Source organism: Ahaetulla prasina, chromosome 1, assembly GCF_028640845.1.
Source record: "Ahaetulla prasina isolate Xishuangbanna chromosome 1, ASM2864084v1, whole genome shotgun sequence".
Lineage (NCBI taxonomy): Eukaryota > Metazoa > Chordata > Lepidosauria > Squamata > Colubridae > Ahaetulla > Ahaetulla prasina.
In genome coordinates this window covers 84,943,444-84,964,277 of record NC_080539.1, presented here as the reverse complement: position 1 = coordinate 84,964,277, position 20,834 = coordinate 84,943,444, and the positions used below count along the sequence as shown (strand labels likewise).

General features: G+C 41.1%; 1 protein-coding gene and 1 long non-coding RNA gene across 2 annotated transcripts; one reads left to right on the top strand and one right to left on the bottom strand.

Annotated features, from left to right (window-relative positions):
- Positions 1-1,064: 1,064 nt before the first annotated feature.
- Positions 1,065-7,712, top strand: ACTA1 (actin alpha 1, skeletal muscle). Its single transcript, XM_058166680.1, has 7 exons — positions 1,065-1,221; positions 3,212-3,352; positions 3,965-4,289; positions 5,014-5,175; positions 6,028-6,219; positions 6,334-6,515; positions 7,256-7,712. The coding sequence occupies exons 2-7, from the start codon at positions 3,224-3,226 to the stop codon at positions 7,397-7,399; spliced, it is 1,134 nt and encodes a 377-aa protein (XP_058022663.1). The 5' UTR covers positions 1,065-1,221; positions 3,212-3,223; the 3' UTR covers positions 7,400-7,712.
- Positions 7,713-11,269: 3,557 nt separating this feature from the next.
- Positions 11,270-18,449, bottom strand: LOC131189964 (uncharacterized). The gene is made up of 4 exons (XR_009153180.1): positions 15,874-18,449; positions 15,608-15,784; positions 15,102-15,141; positions 11,270-13,042 (listed from the first exon to the last, which is right to left on the bottom strand). It is a non-coding gene; the product is annotated as an uncharacterized LOC131189964 (long non-coding RNA).
- Positions 18,450-20,834: the final 2,385 nt, after the last annotated feature.

Genomic DNA, 20,834 nt, shown 5'->3' with positions numbered 1-20,834 from the left:
AATTTAATGATCCCTGAGGTCCGAAAGCTTGGTGACCCCTGTTTTAGGGGTTTTTTACCACTTTTTTTTAATCCATCTATTTATTTATTTATTTAGTCACACAGTATATATAAGCATAAGCATGAAATAATTATACAATATATAAGCATATATATGAGTATAAGTATGTAATAACTATATTAATTGGATATATTAATATTAATTGGATTAATTAATTGGATATTAATTAGATATTGAAAAACACTTGGTGTGTTTTTTCAAGGTGGCAAAACGAGCGGTGGTCTGTAAGTTCTGCATTTGTGTAAGGCACTAAGCGGACCATTTCAAATTTCCGAAGCCCCTCTCAAAACAGACTTTTTGTGGTCGGCAGTCCTGCCAAAGATCCGGAAAACTGGGTTCTTCTTAGATCGCGGACAAGATTCAATTCAAAGAGCCCAGATTTGGGGAAGGGGGGGGGTCTTTAAGAAAGGGCGCTTTTGTCCTCGCTTAAGGCGATGTTAATCGCCCATGTTCCAACGGAGGCTCAAAGGATGGCGGATTCCATCGAGCCGCGCTCACTTTGCAAACCCAGGCGAAGTCCGCTGAAAGCCCCTCAAGGGGTCGACCAGCCGCGGCTCCTCGCTCTTGCCTCTTCCACCCGCGCAGGGCCGGAGGCGAGGAGGAGCAGAAAGCCGCCCTCCCTATCGGAAGGGCGGGCCGCGGCTTCGCCAGCTCCGCTGCGGCCCTTCTGCCCGCCTTCTGCCCCGCAGCTTCCTCCTTCCTTCCTTCTTTCCTTCCTTCCTTTCTTCCTTCCGCGGTCGGACAGGGATGCCCTCCCCCGCCCCCCGCCCCCCGCCCCAGCTCGTTCCTGGGACTTCTGTCTCCTTTCCGGGCATGATGGCTGGGAAGATTATTTGGGAAGGGAGTTCTGGTGGCCGGGCGGGGGTCGCCGGCAGACAGTCCTTATACGGCCCGGCCCGTGCTACCTGGGTCCGGGCCAGCCGCTCCTTCTTTGGGCAGCCCAGCGGCCGAGCAAGGGGCCTGGGGGGCTCCGGTCCGGCCGCCTGGCCAGTCTCGATGCCCAGCACCCAAATATGGAGACATTCCTGTGGGTCGGCGACAGGGGAGGGGAGAAGCCAGCAAGGGCCTATATAAAACCCGCCGGGCTTTCGGAAGGCCACCGACCAGCAGAGCTGGGAAGAAGCGGCAACCGGAGCTGAGAGCCAGGAACCAACCCCCAAGGTGAGTGAGGCCGGCAGCCGGAGGGCGGGTGCCTGGCCGGTTGGCTGCTCAGACAGGCAGGACCCGGAGAAGGAAGACCGGCTTCCCAGCGCAGCAGCTCCTTGGACTGGAGGAGGAGACTTGGAGCATGGGTCTCCAACCTTGGCAACTTTAAGACTTGTGGACTCCAACTCCCAGAATTCCTCAGCAAGCAAAGCTGGCTCTGAAGTCTGACTTTCAACTCTGGGAGTTGAAGTCCACAAGTCTTAAATTTGCCAATGTTGAAGACCCCTGACTTGGAGAGGGGTGGGGTGGGGTGGCCGGTGGGAAAGAAGCTCAACCTCTTCAGCTTTTAAGATCGACAAATGACCAAATCCTGAAGCAGCTTTGCTGCTTTTTCCTGGATGGGTGGAAACAGATACCTCCAGGCCTCTTTCTCCTGATTTTACTACCGTTTTATGGCAAGAGGAAAGAAAGATCTTGCCTTTTGCTGGAACGACCAGGGGCAAGCTTTCAAAGTCAAGCAAGTTAATAGATGGTGACACTGAATTAGGGGCAAATTTTCAAAGTCAGGCAAGTAATAGATAATGACGCTGATGATGACCACCCAAAGCTGAAGTCAGCGGAGACCCAAAACTCAGGAATCCAAGAAATGTAGGCTCAGATCAAGTTGTGGAAACAAGGTAGTTTTACCCAAATCATCATTATTAGCAGCTTAGGAGGAGTTGGAAATGGACAGCAACTGGATGGGCTCAAACTAATTACTGGGAAAGTATAAGTGCCAGAACAAAACAATCAGTTTGTTGCAGGAAACATCCCACATTTCATGAAATATCTGTCAGATGAGACTTGATTGGGTTTATTCGAGGCTCGTATCCCTTTAGTTCCGAACATTAAAGAACAGTCTAACTAGCTGTCAGATGTTGTCATTCAGAGTTGGATTGGGTACCTGACAGTTTGAAGAAAGAAAAGGTTATTCTCAGTACAAGCTGTTGCACCTCTGTAAATCCATGTGTCTATTATGCTGGGAAATCTGGCTTCATATTCCTATTTAATTATTTTCAGAATTCACAGGCCACCCTTCAAAACTGCCCTTTCGCATGCCTTTTAAGAAACCAAGTCCTTAATTTTTTCTTGAAAATCATATATTTTGCCTGGAGAAATAGCCCACATTTTGACTCTTGCTCAAATTGGTGTCCTTGGATGTGTTGGACAACTGTTCCTATATTCCTCAACCAACAATTTGTTTGGTGTTATGAAAGTTTTAGTCCAGCACACTTGGAGGATTAAAGGAAGAAAATCATCCCTAGTGAATTAATATTTGAAAAACAAAAAAACCCAACTTCAGTCTCTTTTTGCCATTCCTCTGACATCCTGGCCACTTCAGTTGTGCATCAAAATTCAGTATTCTTCTCAACCAAACTTACTTGGCAATAACACCACTGAAGTGAAGAGGTTCATTGCAGTGTACATGTGTAATATTTCCACATGAACAATGTAATAAGGTAATTATTGGTCAATGTTTAATTCCTTTAGGAGACAACTGACTTTAGATTTATATTGTTTTTATAGAGAGGCTAAAATTACAACCCTGAACATATATTGACTATTTTAAATAGACTTCCCTTTGATCCCACTATAAAACTGCAGAAGTAAATCTTATTGAAACAAACAGGTCCTAATTCTAAATAAATTTGGTTAAATCCCACCGATAATATAGTACTTTAATATGATTGTTACTTGATATTGCAGCTTTTAATAATCAATGGAATCAGCAGATGAACAGAATAGGAGCTTTATGTGTTTTTAATATGGATTATTTCCCCTGAGTTTTCTCACTTATTAGTGAGAACAGCTGTAATGGTGAACTATTTCACCCTGTCCTTTCCCCCAGGGAGGGAAATCTACTGAATTTATTGAGGTTGAAAATCTTCCTGTAGTCTTTGCATTCTGAGCTTGCATAGCTTCCTGGTGCTCCTGTAACTTTTATTGTTTTTTCTTCCGTTCTTAGAAAGCCAACATCATGTGTGATGAGGATGAGACCACCGCACTTGTGTGCGACAACGGCTCCGGCTTGGTGAAGGCTGGCTTTGCCGGGGATGACGCCCCTAGGGCTGTCTTTCCCTCCATTGTTGGCCGCCCACGTCATCAGGTATGTTTTCCCTTTTCACCAGCTGGGCTTCTCTTCAGCAATAGGCAGACTAAAAGTTACAGCATATATTGTTTTAAATTTTACTTTGCTGAGAAGGTCTGGACTGTGACTAAGGGTGAGGAATTAGTAGGTCAGATGACCCATTGTATTTCTTTCCTTTCCCCACTCTTGATCATCTTCCTAAGACTCAGGTGGCTCCATCTGAAGCCACTAAAATTACCATGACAATATAAGTCCCCTTAACTTCCTAAGGTCTGCTATTTGGGGATCATGTACAGAAGTGAGTTACATTTTGAGACAGTTGTCAGGTCCCTGAACTGGAACTCCCTATGCTATTATTATTTTGAAAAAGCAAATGTCCATCATAGAAAGAGTCTACACTCTTTCAGATAAAGAATACAAGATAATAAATTGGCCGCTCTGTAGAGATCATCGTAACATTGTCTAAATGATCTCTGAGTTAACTACTTCCTTTATTTATCCTACAATTTTTTGTCTGTTTTGTGAAGAACTTAATAAGAAGAGCCTGATACTCTTTTGATTAATTTGCAATATGTAGGATAGAAAATAGCCATTAGAAATTGCTAACTGTTTTTTCCTCTTTCTTCCTAGGGTGTCATGGTGGGTATGGGTCAAAAAGACTCCTACGTAGGGGATGAAGCCCAGAGCAAAAGAGGTATCCTGACCCTGAAGTACCCCATTGAACATGGCATCATCACCAACTGGGATGACATGGAGAAAATCTGGCATCATACTTTCTACAATGAGCTCCGTGTTGCCCCTGAGGAGCACCCCACCCTGCTCACTGAAGCCCCTCTTAACCCCAAGGCCAATCGTGAAAAGATGACCCAGATCATGTTTGAGACCTTCAACGTCCCTGCCATGTATGTGGCCATCCAGGCTGTGCTGTCCCTCTATGCCTCTGGCCGTACTACTGGTGAGTGCTGGTTGCTGGAAATAGAGAAACAAAAGGCCGAGTTCCAAAGGAACACCACCAACTTCTTTCTTTCTAACAATAAGCTAGTCATTATCCAACTAGTCTAGGAGATACCCTGTCACTGACATGGGTTTAGGAACATAGACAAACTGAATTGTCTTACATTAAGTCCATCTAGTTAAGTAATGTTTCTCCGCCTCATGTACTCCTGATACTTTGGATTATATTGTCTGACTAGACTACTGCATTCCAGTAGTTCTGAAAAGATCCTGTTGGGAAAAGCCAATTTATGTTTACTGGCAATGGCTGTTTCAGATACAGTTTTTTTTGATCTTCTTTCTTTCTTTGTAGAATGGACCATTTAACTCTTGCACAGTATTTTCCCTTCATGCCTTCAATGGCTGTTTATATTCCTAGTCCGTTCTAGGCAGTAAGACTTTGTCAGCCCATTAAAAGAATGAAAAGTTCAACTATGGGCATAACTAAAGTTTTCCCCCAGAAAAATGTGGATTGCCTCCATGTCTAGCCTACTGCTTAATGAAAGGGAATTTTTAATTGGCTAACATTGACTGTGGGAGTATTGGGAATCCCTCATGGCTCACGTAGTTGTGTTGTCTCTTCTTTCTTCCCTATTGCTATGTATCCCGAATCAACCTAGATCTGCAAATTGGCGAAACACGTAGCCTCCATCGTTAAAAATTACGTCTCTTACTTGTTTCTGCAGGTATTGTGCTGGACTCTGGCGATGGTGTCACCCACAACGTGCCCATCTATGAGGGTTATGCCCTGCCCCATGCCATCATGCGTTTGGACTTGGCTGGTCGGGATCTCACTGACTATCTGATGAAGATTCTGACTGAGAGAGGCTACTCTTTTGTCACCACCGGTAATGATGGAACCTCCCAACCCTCTTCTGTTGCTCTAGTTCTTGGCTAATCCTGAGTAGCTTGTCCATATTTAGAATTGGAAAGACCTCACTAGCAGCTCTGCCCTCTAATTGCCCCTTAGTTCTTTGGGACAGCACCTCGGAGAACTTTTTTTTTTTGTCAGGACAAAGGAAAATATCACCTAGGTTTCTAGACCACCCCTAACAATGGAAGCTCTCTGGATAACTTTGGACCAGTTAGTTTCTTCTTTCCATCCATGGCGATATCACAAGATAACTGTTATGTGGGAAAAAAATCAAAGGAAATAATATAACATATGACACCTCAAGCTTCAGGGTGGAAGCAGGTTAGAAATACATTTTAAAGAAGTAATATTGATAAGGTGGATGCCACTTAAGCCTGTTTCCCTCATGGGAATGAGATTAATACCTTCAAGACAGGAAAAAAAAGTGATCAGGGCATTAGTTAATTTAAGTGGAAGTGGAGAAAGGTTCCATAGGCATAGGGTGGCACTCACTAAAACAATAGACTGAGTATGACATGGACAGAAATGCAGAAGAATGTGGGTGAGGCTTCCAAGATCTTCTGCACTGCAAAGTTCATCAGACTCAGAAGGTTGTGTGTTTCATACTCTTCCATCACAACCATAAAATAGCGTGTGAGTGTTGCTTTCTTGCTGCTGCCAGATGTGTATGTGCTTTTAAAAATTGTGTTTCAGGGTTATGCACCAGCTGCCTGCATTCTTTCCTCTTTACTATGCTCGTCTGTCCCCTCCCCCTCCCACCCTTTTCTTTCATTCTGGGAGGACTTTTCCTTTGGCTAATGGCTAAATTCTTCTTCTCTCCCCACAGCTGAACGTGAGATTGTCCGTGACATCAAGGAAAAGTTGTGCTATGTGGCTCTGGACTTTGAGAACGAGATGGCAACAGCTGCCTCTTCTTCCTCTCTGGAGAAGAGCTATGAATTGCCTGATGGCCAGGTCATCACCATCGGCAATGAACGTTTCCGTTGCCCAGAGACCCTTTTCCAGCCTTCCTTCATTGGTAGGTTTCCTACTTAGCATTTCCCATCTTGGGATCCTTTACCTACGGAAAGTTTGTAATGCTTGGAATTGCTATATCCGTCTTCCCAATCCTTTATTTTGTTGATGCCACCAGGTATGGAATCCGCTGGTATTCATGAGACAACCTACAACAGCATCATGAAGTGTGATATTGACATCAGGAAGGACCTGTATGCCAACAATGTCATGTCTGGTGGCACCACCATGTACCCCGGTATTGCTGACCGTATGCAGAAGGAAATCACTGCTCTGGCTCCCAGCACAATGAAGATCAAGGTGGGTTTTAATTACACAACTTACAACTATGCAATGGAATATGGCAGAAGATAAGACCATAAACAGCACCGTGAATTATAACACATAGTCAATTTTTATTCCACCTATTGCAATGAGTCCACTCTGGAACATGAGATAAGTCTGGAATCAGCCCAGAGTATTACTAATGGGGCTAATCATGCAGAATTATTACCAATGAGTTTGGATCTGAATTAGCTTTGGCTATGTTCCACATCACTGTTTTCAGTGAAATGTCTTTCAAACGAGTATTTCTGGATTGTAGCCTTACGTTTCCCTTCTGCCACTTTCTGAAATCTTCCAGGATTCAGACAGATTAGTTAACTGATCCCTGTAGTTTATGAAGTCACATACACATTTTGCTAAACGTCTTAGCGTGCTTTTCACCTATTTCAGTTTGGAAAAAAAATAAATTAACGCAGTTTACAATAGTTGGCAGAAATTCACGATACAGAGGGACAATACTTTATAGGAATTTAAGATACAAGACGCAGAAAGCTGTGGAGTTGTGTTTTGTTTTTTAAAGGATTGCGTTAATAGTTTTAAATCCAAGCTTAGATTGCTTTGCACTTAAATCAGTATCTTGGTGATGGGACATAATGCTGCTCCATTGTCTATTTGAAATCCTCCTTGTGAGGTTCTGCTCTTGTTAATTAAGCATCTCTTTGCTTTAGTTGTTGCTTTTCCCGTGTTGGCTAAATCCTTCCATTTGCCTCTTTCAGATCATTGCCCCCCCAGAGCGTAAATACTCTGTCTGGATCGGAGGGTCCATCTTGGCTTCCCTGTCCACCTTCCAACAGATGTGGATCACAAAACAGGAATATGATGAAGCCGGCCCATCCATTGTCCACCGTAAATGCTTCTAAACATGTTTACAGAAAAGATCACTTATTATTATTATTACTACTACTTGGTAACTACTCTCAGGATGACGACATTGTGAAGTGCAGGCTGTTGAACACCTGCTCAAGCCACATTAAGGTTCAATTTTATACCAATGTCTATGTGACGGTTGCTGCAGACGCCATGTGATACTGAGTGTTTGTAAAGTGTACATAAAATTAACTTATTTTACCTCATTTTGTTATTTCTCAAAACAATGCCCTGCGGAAGGAAACCAAAACAAAAAAAAACTTTCAAGAAGCATTAAATCATCAGTCATTCTGTCATGCCCCAACACAGCTGGCTTTGGTGTGATTTATTACTCCGGAATGTTTTGGGTTGTAATATTTCCCCGCTCAAATTAGATCACTACACATGAAAGGGTTAGGGAGTAAAAGGGGTGGGCAGTGCATAGCAGTGGCACACCATCTATAGGCTTTGATGATAATCCTCGGTGCACACACATTTCCACAAATGCAATGGAACAGGGCTAAGTTAACATACATTTGTCATTCCTATGACAGATGGGAAAGATGGTGAAGTTATTTGTCCAGGGTCACTGAGTGAGTTCATAACAGAGCAGGCGTTCTAGTTCAGATCTCGCGCTCCTGAGGATTTTCTCAAGACAAACGTCAAGAAGATTTGGGTGGCCGCAAGCATGATTTGATAAAACGCTTGCACTTATCATCACCAAATATGCATAATAGAGACATTCTCAAGTGACCCAGATTTTTCTTTACCAGTTAAATTTCCTTGATAATGCTGTTCTCGGGGGAGTTTGGATTCAGTTCAACATCCTCCTTCTCCTGATCCTGCCAATTGTCCAAAGTTGTGCCGGGGCTGAGCCCAAGGTCTGTCCGAGCCCTACTATGTATAAGAGCCTATAGCTAGTGCTTAACCAGCACAATTACAGCTCAAAAACATGTGCTCTGCCACTCAGCTCCAGCCTCTTCAATTACTGGCTGTCAACCTTAGCTGAGCCAAGGATCTAAAATACCACGGAGGTCAACGCAGATTAGCGCCAGCCTTGTGCTGCAGAGAGAGACTCAGCTATCAGCTGTTGCCATCTTTCACTTTTCTTTTTAGCTTTTCCCGCTGAAGGAATTGCATCAGCTTCTTCAAATTACTACAGTCCAACCAGTGGGTAGGAACTGAAGGTCATTTGGCTTTTCATATGACAAATCCATATGTTAGACCCGCTCACCCAAAGTATTACTGTACCGACCCTGCACGAAAGAAATTGCTTTTTGACCTAGCCCTCCAAGGTTTCATCTCCAATATGCTTTTTTGGCAATGAATATTAACCCCTTGGTCACCCTTTTCCCACGTCCTCTCTCCCACAACCATTTCCATCCCCGGAACACATTCCCTCATTTCTCCCTCCTTTGAAAGCAAGGCTGGTTGAGTCTGCATATTTGTTTTCCTTCCAGGACAAACAAGACTGTTCCTTGCATAGCCATGGTGGGTCAACATGAGACAACAGGTGCAAAGAGCCTTTGCCAACACATTCAGTCAAACAAGCCCAGGTCACGATGTATAATAATGAATCAAACCCATTCTGCAAATGCTGCACACAACAGATGTCCAGTGGGAAATGTGATACTTTGGAAACACTTGGTGTCTGTGACCTGCTTTTCAGCAATAGGGGAGGCAGTTAAAGGTGCCATGTTAGCTATAAGCTAATTCAGCTGAGGCTCCTCCAAAGTAAGCCCCATTTTTTTTTTATTGAAAAAGTTTTACAACAACAATTATATTTTTTCCATCCACTCCCCCCCTCCCCCTCTCCCTCCAAAACCCCCCTCCCCCCCCCCCCGACTTCCCAGAGCAAACACAAGGTATAGTTCAATAAACAAACAGTCATACATTAAATTTTTAAAATCTAACACAATTATGTAAGCCCCATTTTTTACTGGCACTTGTGCAGGAAATACTCGGGGACAACACAAAAGGGGTTTATGCAGGAGATACTTCCAGCAAGTGGTAACTTTTGTTCATTCTCACATACAGTGAAATGACAGGTTTTAATTTTAATCAGCATCATGTAATGGCCTTAATCCATTCAGGAACATAAAGATCAACCAAAGGACGGAACAGATTTCTGGGATACTTAATGGTTGTTTCAGGTTGTTGTTTTTTCTATTGCAATGTTTTTGTACACTGTGGCTTTGAGCAAAGAAAGCTTGAGAATGATTTCTACATGAGTAAAGACTAATGTGTCACAAAACTTTCAGCATCCAGCTACCTACCTATCTTCTATTTTGTGGAAAAGAAAATATGAGCTACATTTCTGATTTCTTTTTCCTCAGAACTGGCAAGGCAAGCTACTGTATATAAAGAGAGCAAACTCCACTCCATTCTAGGAGTGAAAACGTTACCTAGTCAGTTAATGAAATGCCTGCGAGCAAACAAGCAAGCTCAGAAGCTAAGAGAGCACCAAGAGAGTTCACTATTGGGCTACAACTCTTTCCATTGGTATTGCAGTTTTGTTTTGATGTTGACTTTTTTACTGTTGTTAGCCACCCAAAGGCAGGATGTTGAGATGGGTGGCCGTACAAATGTCCTTCTGTACTTTGACTTAGTACCTTGTTCCCTTGGTGTCTGGATTGCCACAATGGCAACCTCTTTATTTAAATTGCTGGATCTGTTTATGCCATAATTTTGTCTTTAGAAAGTGTGACAACAACTGTAGTTGTAGAACAGTTGAATATCCCTTGGCATCTTTCCTTGTGAGTCACATTTCATGATCTGCAAGCCCAGCTTATCTATTTTTAAAACCCTGCTGCTACCCCACTCCATCTGGCTCACTCCATAACCATTCCATATGTTGGAAGCGAAAAGCATTATTTAAGAAGTTATCTAGAGATAGGCCTTGACTTATGGTCACAACTTGGACCAGAATTTCTGTTGCTAAGCAAGGTGGTTGTTAAGTCATGCCTGATTTTATGATCTTTCTTGCTACAGTTGTCAAGCCAATCGATGGCAGTTGTTAAGTGAAGCATATGGTCATTAAGCAAATCTGGCTTCTCCCATTGACTTTGCTTGTCAGAAGGCAACTGGGAAGGTTGCAACAGCAATCACACGACTCTGGGATGTTGCAACCATTTTAAATACTTTTAATGGTTACCAAGTGCCTGAATTTTTGTTCACATGAACATGGGGGTGCTGCGGTGGTCGTAAGTGCGAGAATTGGTCATGTTGGTTTTTTTCAGTCCTGTTGTAACTTCGAACAATCACTAAACGAATGCTTGCAAGTTGATGGCTACCTGTATATTCGTACACGTCAAATCCCTAAGGACTCTCAGAAGATTACAATATCACAAAATTATACATAAGAAAGGCACAGAAATAAAAGGTCCACATACTAATGAAAAGTTAGAATAAAATTTATTTAAGAAAACCAAATTATAACTAAATCAGGATGGAATCAATTCCCAACTGCTTGGCAGTTCTGGCAACTTCCAAAAGAAAATTAGAATGGGGGTCAGTTAGATGACTACTGGAAAACTATTGTAAAGCATCATGTCAGCCACTGATAAGTGGCCCCACTGAGACTCAACAACCTTCACACAGTGATGGGATTCAATTTTTTTTACTACTGGTTCTGTGGGTGTGGCTTGGTGGGTGTGGCATGGCTTGGTGGACGTGCTTGGTGGGTGTGGCAGGGGGAGGATACTGTAAAATCTGCATTCCCTCCCCACTCCGGGGGAAGGTTACTGCAAAATCCCCATTTCCTCCCAATCAGCTGGGACTCAGGAGGCAGAGAATAGATGGGGGCGGGGCCAGTCAGAGGTAGTATTTGCCGGTCCTCCAAACTACTCAAAATTTCTGCTACCGGTTCTCCAGAACCTGTCAGGCAAATTATAATAGGAGAATAAAGTGCTGCATATAGCTAGACACCGAACCACGCTTTCTTAGCTCATTCTTAGCACCGGATTCTTGCAAATAATTTAATTTGGCATTTCTTTTGAAGTACAGGTAATCCTTGAGTTACAACAGTTTGTTCAGTGACCGTTCAGACTTACCACATCCCTGAGGAAAGTGACACCGGACAGTTTTCAACAGTTACGACCATTACAGCCTCCCCATAAAGGTGGTTAGGTGATCAAAATTCAGGTGCATATTTATGACGGTCCTATGCAGCGTCCCATGGTCATGTGATCCCCTTTTGCGACTTTCTGACAAGTGAAGTCAATGGGGAAGCCAGATTCGCTTAACAACCGTGTTACCAATTTAAGAAGTGCAGTGAATCACTTGTCATAAAATGGGGCAAAACTCACTTAACAAACGTCTCACTTAGCAAGAGAAGTTTTGAGCTCAATTTTGGTCATAAGTCAAGGACTACCTGTAATTATTGACTGAGGGAAGTTACTCTGGAGTCTGTTGCCATTTCACCTTGATAAGAAGCTCACAGTTTATACAGCAGAGCACCTACAGTGCAGTCAGAAAGTCCTGAGTGCCATCCAAGAAGGCTTAGTTAATTAACTTGCTGCCTGTAATATCTGAGATGGGAGATTCCAGTTAGCCAACGCATGAATGCATTTTGAAATCAAATCGGCACCCACTCTCAGCCTACAGATTAGAGAAATATTCCCATGGAAACACAAGAGTCTTAACTTAAAACTAAAGGATGTGCCGAAATATTAGCACGGATGAGGGGGATTTACTGGATACGGAGGCTCAAAGCTTTTGAACTTGGTGCTGATTCCCTGTAATGGGAGATGGGAGAATTCATACAAGATCATAAAATGTGCAAAAAATTGTTCCCAGGGAGTCTGCTAAACTATCATCGTGATCTCAAACATCTGCAGAGTTTTCAAGCTTCCAAATACCCCAAAACACACACATGAGACATCTGAGGATTATTAGAAGTTCTCTGTCATATATCTTTCTCAAGCACTGTGGCAGTTTATGCTGGATTACCACAAGGTTGTATTTTTTTATACAGCTCTACTTCAATTCAACACGATTATCAAATTTGTGTCATGTCAAAGTAGTTCCAGTATGATAGCCATCGGCCTCCAGAAGAAGCCAAGATGATATCAAAACATACCTAATATTACTTCTTCCCCTCCCCATGGATCCCCATTATGACAGCAGGCAACTCTACTTTTTAGAACTGATACATTAATATACATAGATTAACTGTCACATCTCAATTTGTAAACCATTAGTAAAAAAAAATAAATCTTTTTCTAATTGTAATCCTCAAATGTTATGCTGTACAAATGGTTTATGTATAACTATCTTTCCAATGTTTCTAGGCAGCCCTCAGGGATCTGTTTTACTATACATTTCGCTCATGAGGCAAAATTATTACATTATACTGTACTTCATGCCAAGGTAGTCATATCTCTACATTTTTCCTTAAAGAGATAGCAATATCAGACATAGACAGACCTCAGACTTAACTCGTACAGGCAGATATCTGCTGAGAATTTAAAAAACCACAACATGAAGCTGTATGTGTTTAGCCCATAAATGTATGAGCAGCATCCATTCCCTGTAATTATACTGTACCTGTAAGAAGAATCACGATTTTTAAGTCCTTTCACACAAAAATCCAATCCTAGTTTTTCTTCCAAGTGATCTTTTGCCTCAATAAGATTGAGAGCTAAATTATATTCTTTCTGAAATGAGACAATTAGGAATAAAAAAACAACAACCCTGACAATCTATTTCCAAATCAATCATCCTTTATCAGTGAATTCCTCTTTATTTTTGCTGCCCCTTGGAGTAGATGCTCAATTTTCTGGTAAGGATCAATTCTCTGCTGGAAAAAGATAGCACAAACTGTGTTTGTGAAATCCAAAACCAGACTTCCTAAGTAAATAATACAAGTCTACACTATGCAACGATGGGAGATTATCTCCTTACCCATAAAAAACCCATGATCCATAGAATGGCCAAGGATCGGACTGGTTGACGAGGATGTTTTGTCTAATCCCGTCACCTCTGGCTTTGTGATTTCCCTGATACATATAGAAAGACAACCTCAAGTGTATTCTAAATATAGGGTAATAATTTGCTTTGTTCAAAGGATAAGAAAAATCCTTATGCGGCTATTATTATGATTTAGAAAAGATAAGAATTAACCATGCAAAATGGAGGCAAGGGATACTTGTATTTGCACGCTCTTCTTCTCTCTTTGTAGATCTTCTTCATTAATCTGAATGTTATCACAGAATGCAAATGAAATCTGCACCTTGGATATTTCCAGAGTATCTATCAAAGCAGATGTCCACCAAAGGCAGGGGAAAAAATATCTCATCAGAAACACAGAGTTCTATTGCTATATACAGATAATTCATGCATTTTTCTAGGAGCTGACATAAACAAATCAAAGGAGGATTTGCTTCTTGTACAGGACATTTGCTGCTGTATTTAGAAACTGCATTTTGTTATTGTTATGTGTTGTGTTGTGTTGTGTTATGTTACGTTAAATGTTTGCTCATAGAATAGAATAGAATAGAATAGAATAGAATAGAATAGAATAGAATAGAATAGAATAGAATAGAATAGAATAGAATAGAATTTTTATTGGCCAAATGTGACTGGACACACAAGGAATTTGTCTTGGTGCATATGCTCTCAGTGTACATAAAAGAAAAGATACGTTCATCAAGAATTCTAAAGTACAACATTTAATGATAGCCATAGGGTACAAACACTCATATTGTATTTAGTAAATTTGCTAAAGGCTGTAGGATGAAAGAGCAGCAAGGATTATGTCCTGTGGTGATTATAACATCATATGGCATATGGAATGGAACAATTCCAAAAATGTGACAATTTATCCTGGAACATCACCAAGAAAGCCATAATATTACACCTAAGCAAAGGTTGGGACTACTGAACAGGAGCTGTAGAAATTAGGGCAACAAACATGCAGACTCCAATTTTGGCTAGAAATGCAGTTATATAACCTGTATTAATCACAAACCAAAAATGAACACAGGGGAGACGGGTTTGTCATAGCTTTTACAAGGCTGAGGAGGGAGGTGACAAAAAGGATATATTTTGCTTCAGGCGCTACAGTATGTGCTGTGGAGAAATATACTGGAGAAAAAGGCACAATATAAATCTGACAAATGTATCAGATAAATATATCCTCAAGGGATGCTGAAGAAGTAGTTCTAACTCCGAAAGAATCACAGATTCTACGTACCTGACAATTTGGCTAAGTACCTGGAAGAGAAAGTCATTTTTATAGAATAGAATAGAATAGAATAGAATAGAATAGAATAGAATAGAATAGAATAGAATAGAATAGAATAGAATTTTATTGGCCAAGTGTGATTGGACACACAAGGAATTTGTCTTGGTGCATATGCTCTCAGTGTACATAAAAGAAAAGATACGTTCATCAAGGTACAACATTTACAACATAATTGATGGTCAATATCTATTTGGTTTTGGATTATGACATTTAATAAATGAAAATAATGGGTATTTCTTATATGGAGTTCAACCAGGCATAGCTAAGGTAACATTTATTTTATGTTATAAAATAAACAATATAAGGTCTAAAAATTAAATCCTACCAAGATAATACCCAGGTAAAACAATTTAGGATTACAATGCAGAGTTCTGGGAAGGAATTGTAGGGAAGAGTCAACCACTTAAAAAGAGTCTGGTTTTGAGAGAGAGAGAGAGAGAGATACTCCATTTTGCACCCTCCATTCTCACCTGCAGACAGCATTTCCAAGTTGTGTTCTTGGGTCCATTTCTGAAGCAAAACAAGAGGGAAAATGCTCAAGTGCAAAATACATTTACAAGAGGATATCTGTAAAGTTTGTTAACCAACTGCAAATTTTCTCTTTAAGTGATCTCCGATGCCCTCCCTTAAGTTTAGTAGAGATTACTGTCTTTCCTTTGTTTGGCTAATGCAAGATTTCATCTGGAGTCTGGACAATCATGATTTCAAGGAATGTGACTACTTGAACTGCTAGCCTAATAGAGTAGGAACTAAGAAACACACAAACAGATTGTCAGGAAAACAAAAGAATAGAGGACACATGCAGTGTTGCATATGCTAATTTCTATATGCACACACACATTATTAAGTATTATTATTTAATGCCTCTCTCCATGACATAGAAGAGATTATGAACAGAGCATCTGATACAGTTTAGCATACACTCAAAAACTAATAGCATTCAGGAACAACTTCTAATCTGGGAAAATCAAAGTACCTCTGAAATATTCTTTGATTTCTTATACTTCTTATACAGAATCTGGCTTCTCCACTGGCTTTGCTTGTCAGGTCTCAAAAGCTGATCACATAGCTCCAGGACACTGTGACGGTCATAAATATGAACCAGTTGCCAAGGATCTGAATTTTGATCATGTGAACCATGGGGATGTTACAACTGTCGTAAGTGTGAAAAATCATCATAAGTCACTTTTTTCCGTGCTATTGTAACTTCAAACAGTCACAAAATGCACTGTTGAGGATTACCTGTAGTTATCCAGTGTCTTGCCTTGCTTTCATTTTTTATAATCTAGGAACTGATCATTTTTCCTTCTTTTCTATCAGCGGTTATTATGGACAATAAACTGAAAATAAAGTATAAAACAGTATCATTCAGTTTGTTCACACATTAGATAGAAGAATAGAGGGGAGCTCAAGAGTTTGAGTATTTCATGGCCTTCAACAGAACCAACGAGAAAGCAGGGGTGTGAATTGACAAGTAGCTGTTCTTAGAATTCGCTAGGTTAGATTAGCTAATGGCCCATTTCTGTCTGCCAACAGTGAGCCAAATGATGTTCTCAGTTACATCAAAAGAATCTGAAGCTTAGACTCAGTTTTACACCTGGGTGACGGATTGTGGTTTGGATTACAAGTGCAGACAGATAACGGACACACCAATGCTTTTTCTATGTGTTGAAGAATATAGGTAGCATTCTTTCTTTCTTTTTAAATTTGTCTTTATTATTAAAAAAGTTGGACATGGTGCAACCGTCTTGGCGTTATCTCCGCCATACAAAACTGAAGTGCAACACAAATCTCTTATATATTCAATATACATTACTAATTATATACACATACTTAACCCCTTATAGATGCTTATATTTACGCATATTACATCTTCTTTCGATCTACACATCCTTGGTAGGAAAGAATGCTACCTACCACTATAGGTAGCATTCTTTCATTTCCAAACGTAACATTTGAAAACTACTGGAGGATGATTCAATAAAGGAGCCATCTGCTCAGTATATGGGACAGCTGGATTGAGATTTTTATCCCTGCCTCCCCCCCCAACCCCCCTGTGGGAACGATTGGCTCATATAGATCTGCCAGAGCTTCTCTAGGGATGGCTCTGAACTAAGGTGATGATTAACATAATAACAGAGCTGAAAGGGACCTTGGAGGTCTTTTAGTCCAACCCACTGCACAAGCAGGAGTCGCTGTACCATTCTAGACAGGTGGGCTGTCCAGTTTCTTTTTAAAAGCCTCCAGTGATGGAGCACCCACAACTTCTGAAAATAAGCCATTCCACTAGTTAATAGTTCTCATTTTTAGGAAGTTTCTCTTTAGTCCTAGGTTGTTTCCTAGAAAATTTCCTTGTGCAAATTATTTTTCCTAATCTTCTTTTCATTGGCAGGACCTATTTAGAATTATCTCCCCAGCCTTTCAGTAGAAACTCTGAGATCAGCATTTGGGAATGAAAGTAGGACTGCCAAATCTTAGTTGCTTCATTCCTAGGTCTTTATAGATGATCCCCCATCAGTACATCTCCATGTTAGGTAAAATGTTTTACCTACTTATTTGTTGCACAATCATGCTTCTGAAACAGGGAAAAGGTGGCAAGCTGGAGTTAAAATGGAGTACTGGCACTCCACCCAAGGAAAAGAGCAGATGCTTCTCCAGTGACAGAATTAGAAAGTGTTGGGTGATATAAATTGCACTACACGAAAACTGAAAAAAGCACTTTTTATGTTGAACAGGATGGAATCATTACTGCTGCTTTGTACACATGATCTTCTCACACTTCTCTCTACACAGCTATGTCAAGAGATATAAGGCAGGATGCTACAAAAATCTGCAGCTCTGATTGAGGAGGCCTATGTCTGGGAATTCATTGCCACATCATGCAGGTAGTCCTCAACCTACAACCGCAATGGAGCCCAAAATTTATTGGTATTTATAGCAATAGCACTTATATACCTCTTCACAGTACTTTTCAACCCTCTCTAGCGGTTTACAGAGTCAGCATATTGCCCCCAGCAATATGGCTCTTCATTTTACCAAGCTTGGAAGGATGGATGGCTGAGTCAACCTTGAGCCGGTCAGAATCGAACTGCCAAACCGCTGGCAGACGGCAGTCATCGGAATTAGCCTGCAATACTGTGCATTGGAATTTCATTTTAATGTGTGCCACTGTGTACACAGGAAAATGACAATAAAGGTTATCTTAATTTTAAGAATCTAGATTTTTCTGAAGTGATATTAAGTGTTGGGAGCATCTTCAATTATAATCATGAAACTAAAATAGAAAGGGTTTTACCGGTCTCTTCGTATTATTTTCCCAATGACAATCAGAATGCCTTATCATCACCAAGCTCCTACTTTACAGCAACTTTACACATACTCTTAGGATTCATCTGAGATTTCCTCATTGGGAAAATCCATTCATTTGCATGTGGTTGGAAACAAATTGGGTGCTGATGTAGAACTCTACAAGATATCTACTTATCTACTGCAGGACTGTTAAATTTGATTTCATTGAGGGCTGCATCAGGGTTGTGTTTGACCTCAATGTGTGTGTGTGTGTGTGTGTGTGTGTGTGTGTGTGTGTGTGCGCGCGCACGCAGCGGGGCATGGTCAGCTCAACGTCACTCGTGTGATCAAATGCCATTTTTGCTAGTAGTTTGTTTTACTAGCACTCTGCCAGCAAAAACGGAACATGGGAGAGACCTTCCCGGGCTTTTTTTTCCGGCTGCAACAGCCTCCTGCAGCCCTCTTCCAATGAAAACAGAGCTTGGGAGGCTGTGTTTTTGCTGGGAGAAGCATTGCGGGCCGATCCTTCACTGTTTCCAGGCCAGCCCCATGGGCCAGATCTAAGCACCCTGTGGGCTGCATCTGGCCCATGGGCTTTGACACCCCTGATCTACTGATTTACATACAGTAGGTTTTATTTGTAAACATAACCTAATCTGATCAAACCCACTTTTTATAAATATTGGGACTCCATGGTGAGAAGCAGTTCTCTACCAGTTCTGAGGGTGTGGCTTGGTGGGCATGGCATGGCTTGGTGGGCATGGCTTGGTGGGCGTGGCAGGGGAAGGATACTGTAAAAAATTTATCATGTAATTTACAACTTCTTCACTGCAAAAACATATGGACTACAAATCTTGATCAGGGCAAAGCAATAGATGCAATCTACATAGACCTCTGTAAAGCTCAGTAGTACATGATAAACTTCTCCTAAAACTAAAATCCTACGGCATCTCAGGACCCCTCCACAATTGGATAACAGCTTTCCTGTCAAACAGACAACAAGTGGTCAAAATTGGCAATGCTCGATCAAATCCTGTTCCTGTCAAATGTGGCGTTCCCCAAGGCAGCGTTCTTGGACCAACACCCTTCATATTATACATTAATGATCTCTGTGACCATATTACAAGTAATTGTGTTCTCTTTGCTGACAATGTCAAACTATTTAACACCACCAACAATACAACTACCCTTCAAAAAGACTTTGAGTTTGTATCCGAATGGTCTAAAACTTGGCAACTCCAAATCTCAACCAGCAAATGCTCAGTCTTACATATTGGAAAAAAGAACCTAAACACTAAGTACAAGCTTGATGGACATTACCTTACAGATGACCTCCACCCTGCTAAAGACCTTGGAGTTTTCATATCAAACGATCTAAGTGCCAAAGCCCACTGCAACTACATCACAAAAAAGGCTTTAAGAGTTGCAAACCTACTCTTGCATAGCTTCTTCTCCAAAAACACTACACTACTAACCAGAGCATATAAAACATTTGCTAGACCAATTCTTGAATACAGCTCGACTGTCTGGAACCCATACCACATTTCTGACATCAATACAATTGAACGTGTCCAGAAATATTTTACAAGAAGAGTTCTCCACTCCTCTGAATACAACAAAATATCTTATGCCACCAGACTTGAAATCCTGGGTTTAGAAAATTTAGAACTACGCTGCCTTTGACATGACCTGAGTTTAACTCATAGAATCATCTATTACAATGTCCTTCTTGTCGAAGACTACTTCAGCTTTAATTGCAACAATACACGAGCACACAATAGATTTAAGCTTAATGTTAACCGTTCCAATCTTGATTACAGAAAATATGACTTCAGTAACAGAGTTGTTAATACTTGGAATATACTACCTGACTCTGTGGTCTCTTCCCAAAATCCTCAAAGCTTCAACCAAAAACTGTCTACTATTGACCTCATCCCATTCCTAAGAGGTCTGTAAGGGGCGTGCATAAGAGCACAAGCGTGCCTACCATTCCTGTCCTATTGTTTCCTTTCGTTATATCCAATTAATATAGTTATTACATACTCATACTTATATATATGCTTATATATTGTATAGTTATTTCATGCTTATGCTTATATATACTGTGTGACAAAATAAATAAATAAATAAAAATAAATCTCCATTCCCACCCCACTCCAGGGGAAGGTTACTGCAAAATCCCCATTTCTTCCCGATCAGCTGGGACTTGGGAGGCAGAGAATAGATGGGGGTGGGGCTAGTCAAAATTTTTACTACCGGTTCTCTGAACTACTCAAAATTTCCGCTACCGGTTCTCCAGAACTGGTCAGAACCTGCTGAAACTCACATCTGGTGAGAAGCTAGGATGCTAGACCTGCTCTTTATTATGCTTCCCACTCCAAATATTCATAGGAGATCCTTATTATGACTCTTTCACATCAATTCTGGAAAAAAAATTACTGTCAGCATCTAGCTAGCTAATGGCTCACTAGTCGTCATGATGTTTTATCTACTTTTCTGAACACTGTAAGATATTGGATATAGTCTGGAGACTATATTGAAGACTCATAAATCACCCTGATCTTAGTGGAACCTGAGCACTTTCATATCTCACAACTTACTCTCACTTGAACTTACTTCAAGATAGCTGTTCAGCAGCCCCTCTTCCCTATTTTAGGCCATGCACTAATTCCGTTTTGATGTTGACGTAGAGGTAACCTACAGGTTTCGAAACCGCATTGACACTGAATTTTGTACTCCCCCTCCCTCACTAGTGTACACAGTGTCCAGCTGTTGTCATCTCTTTATCACACTGCATTGCAACTGGATCACAACAGTAAATTATCATGGGCACAAATATAATCTTTCCATGGTGACACTAAGCCTTCCTAGAAATTTATGACTTGGAGAAAAATGATCTCCATGCTTTTCTCTTA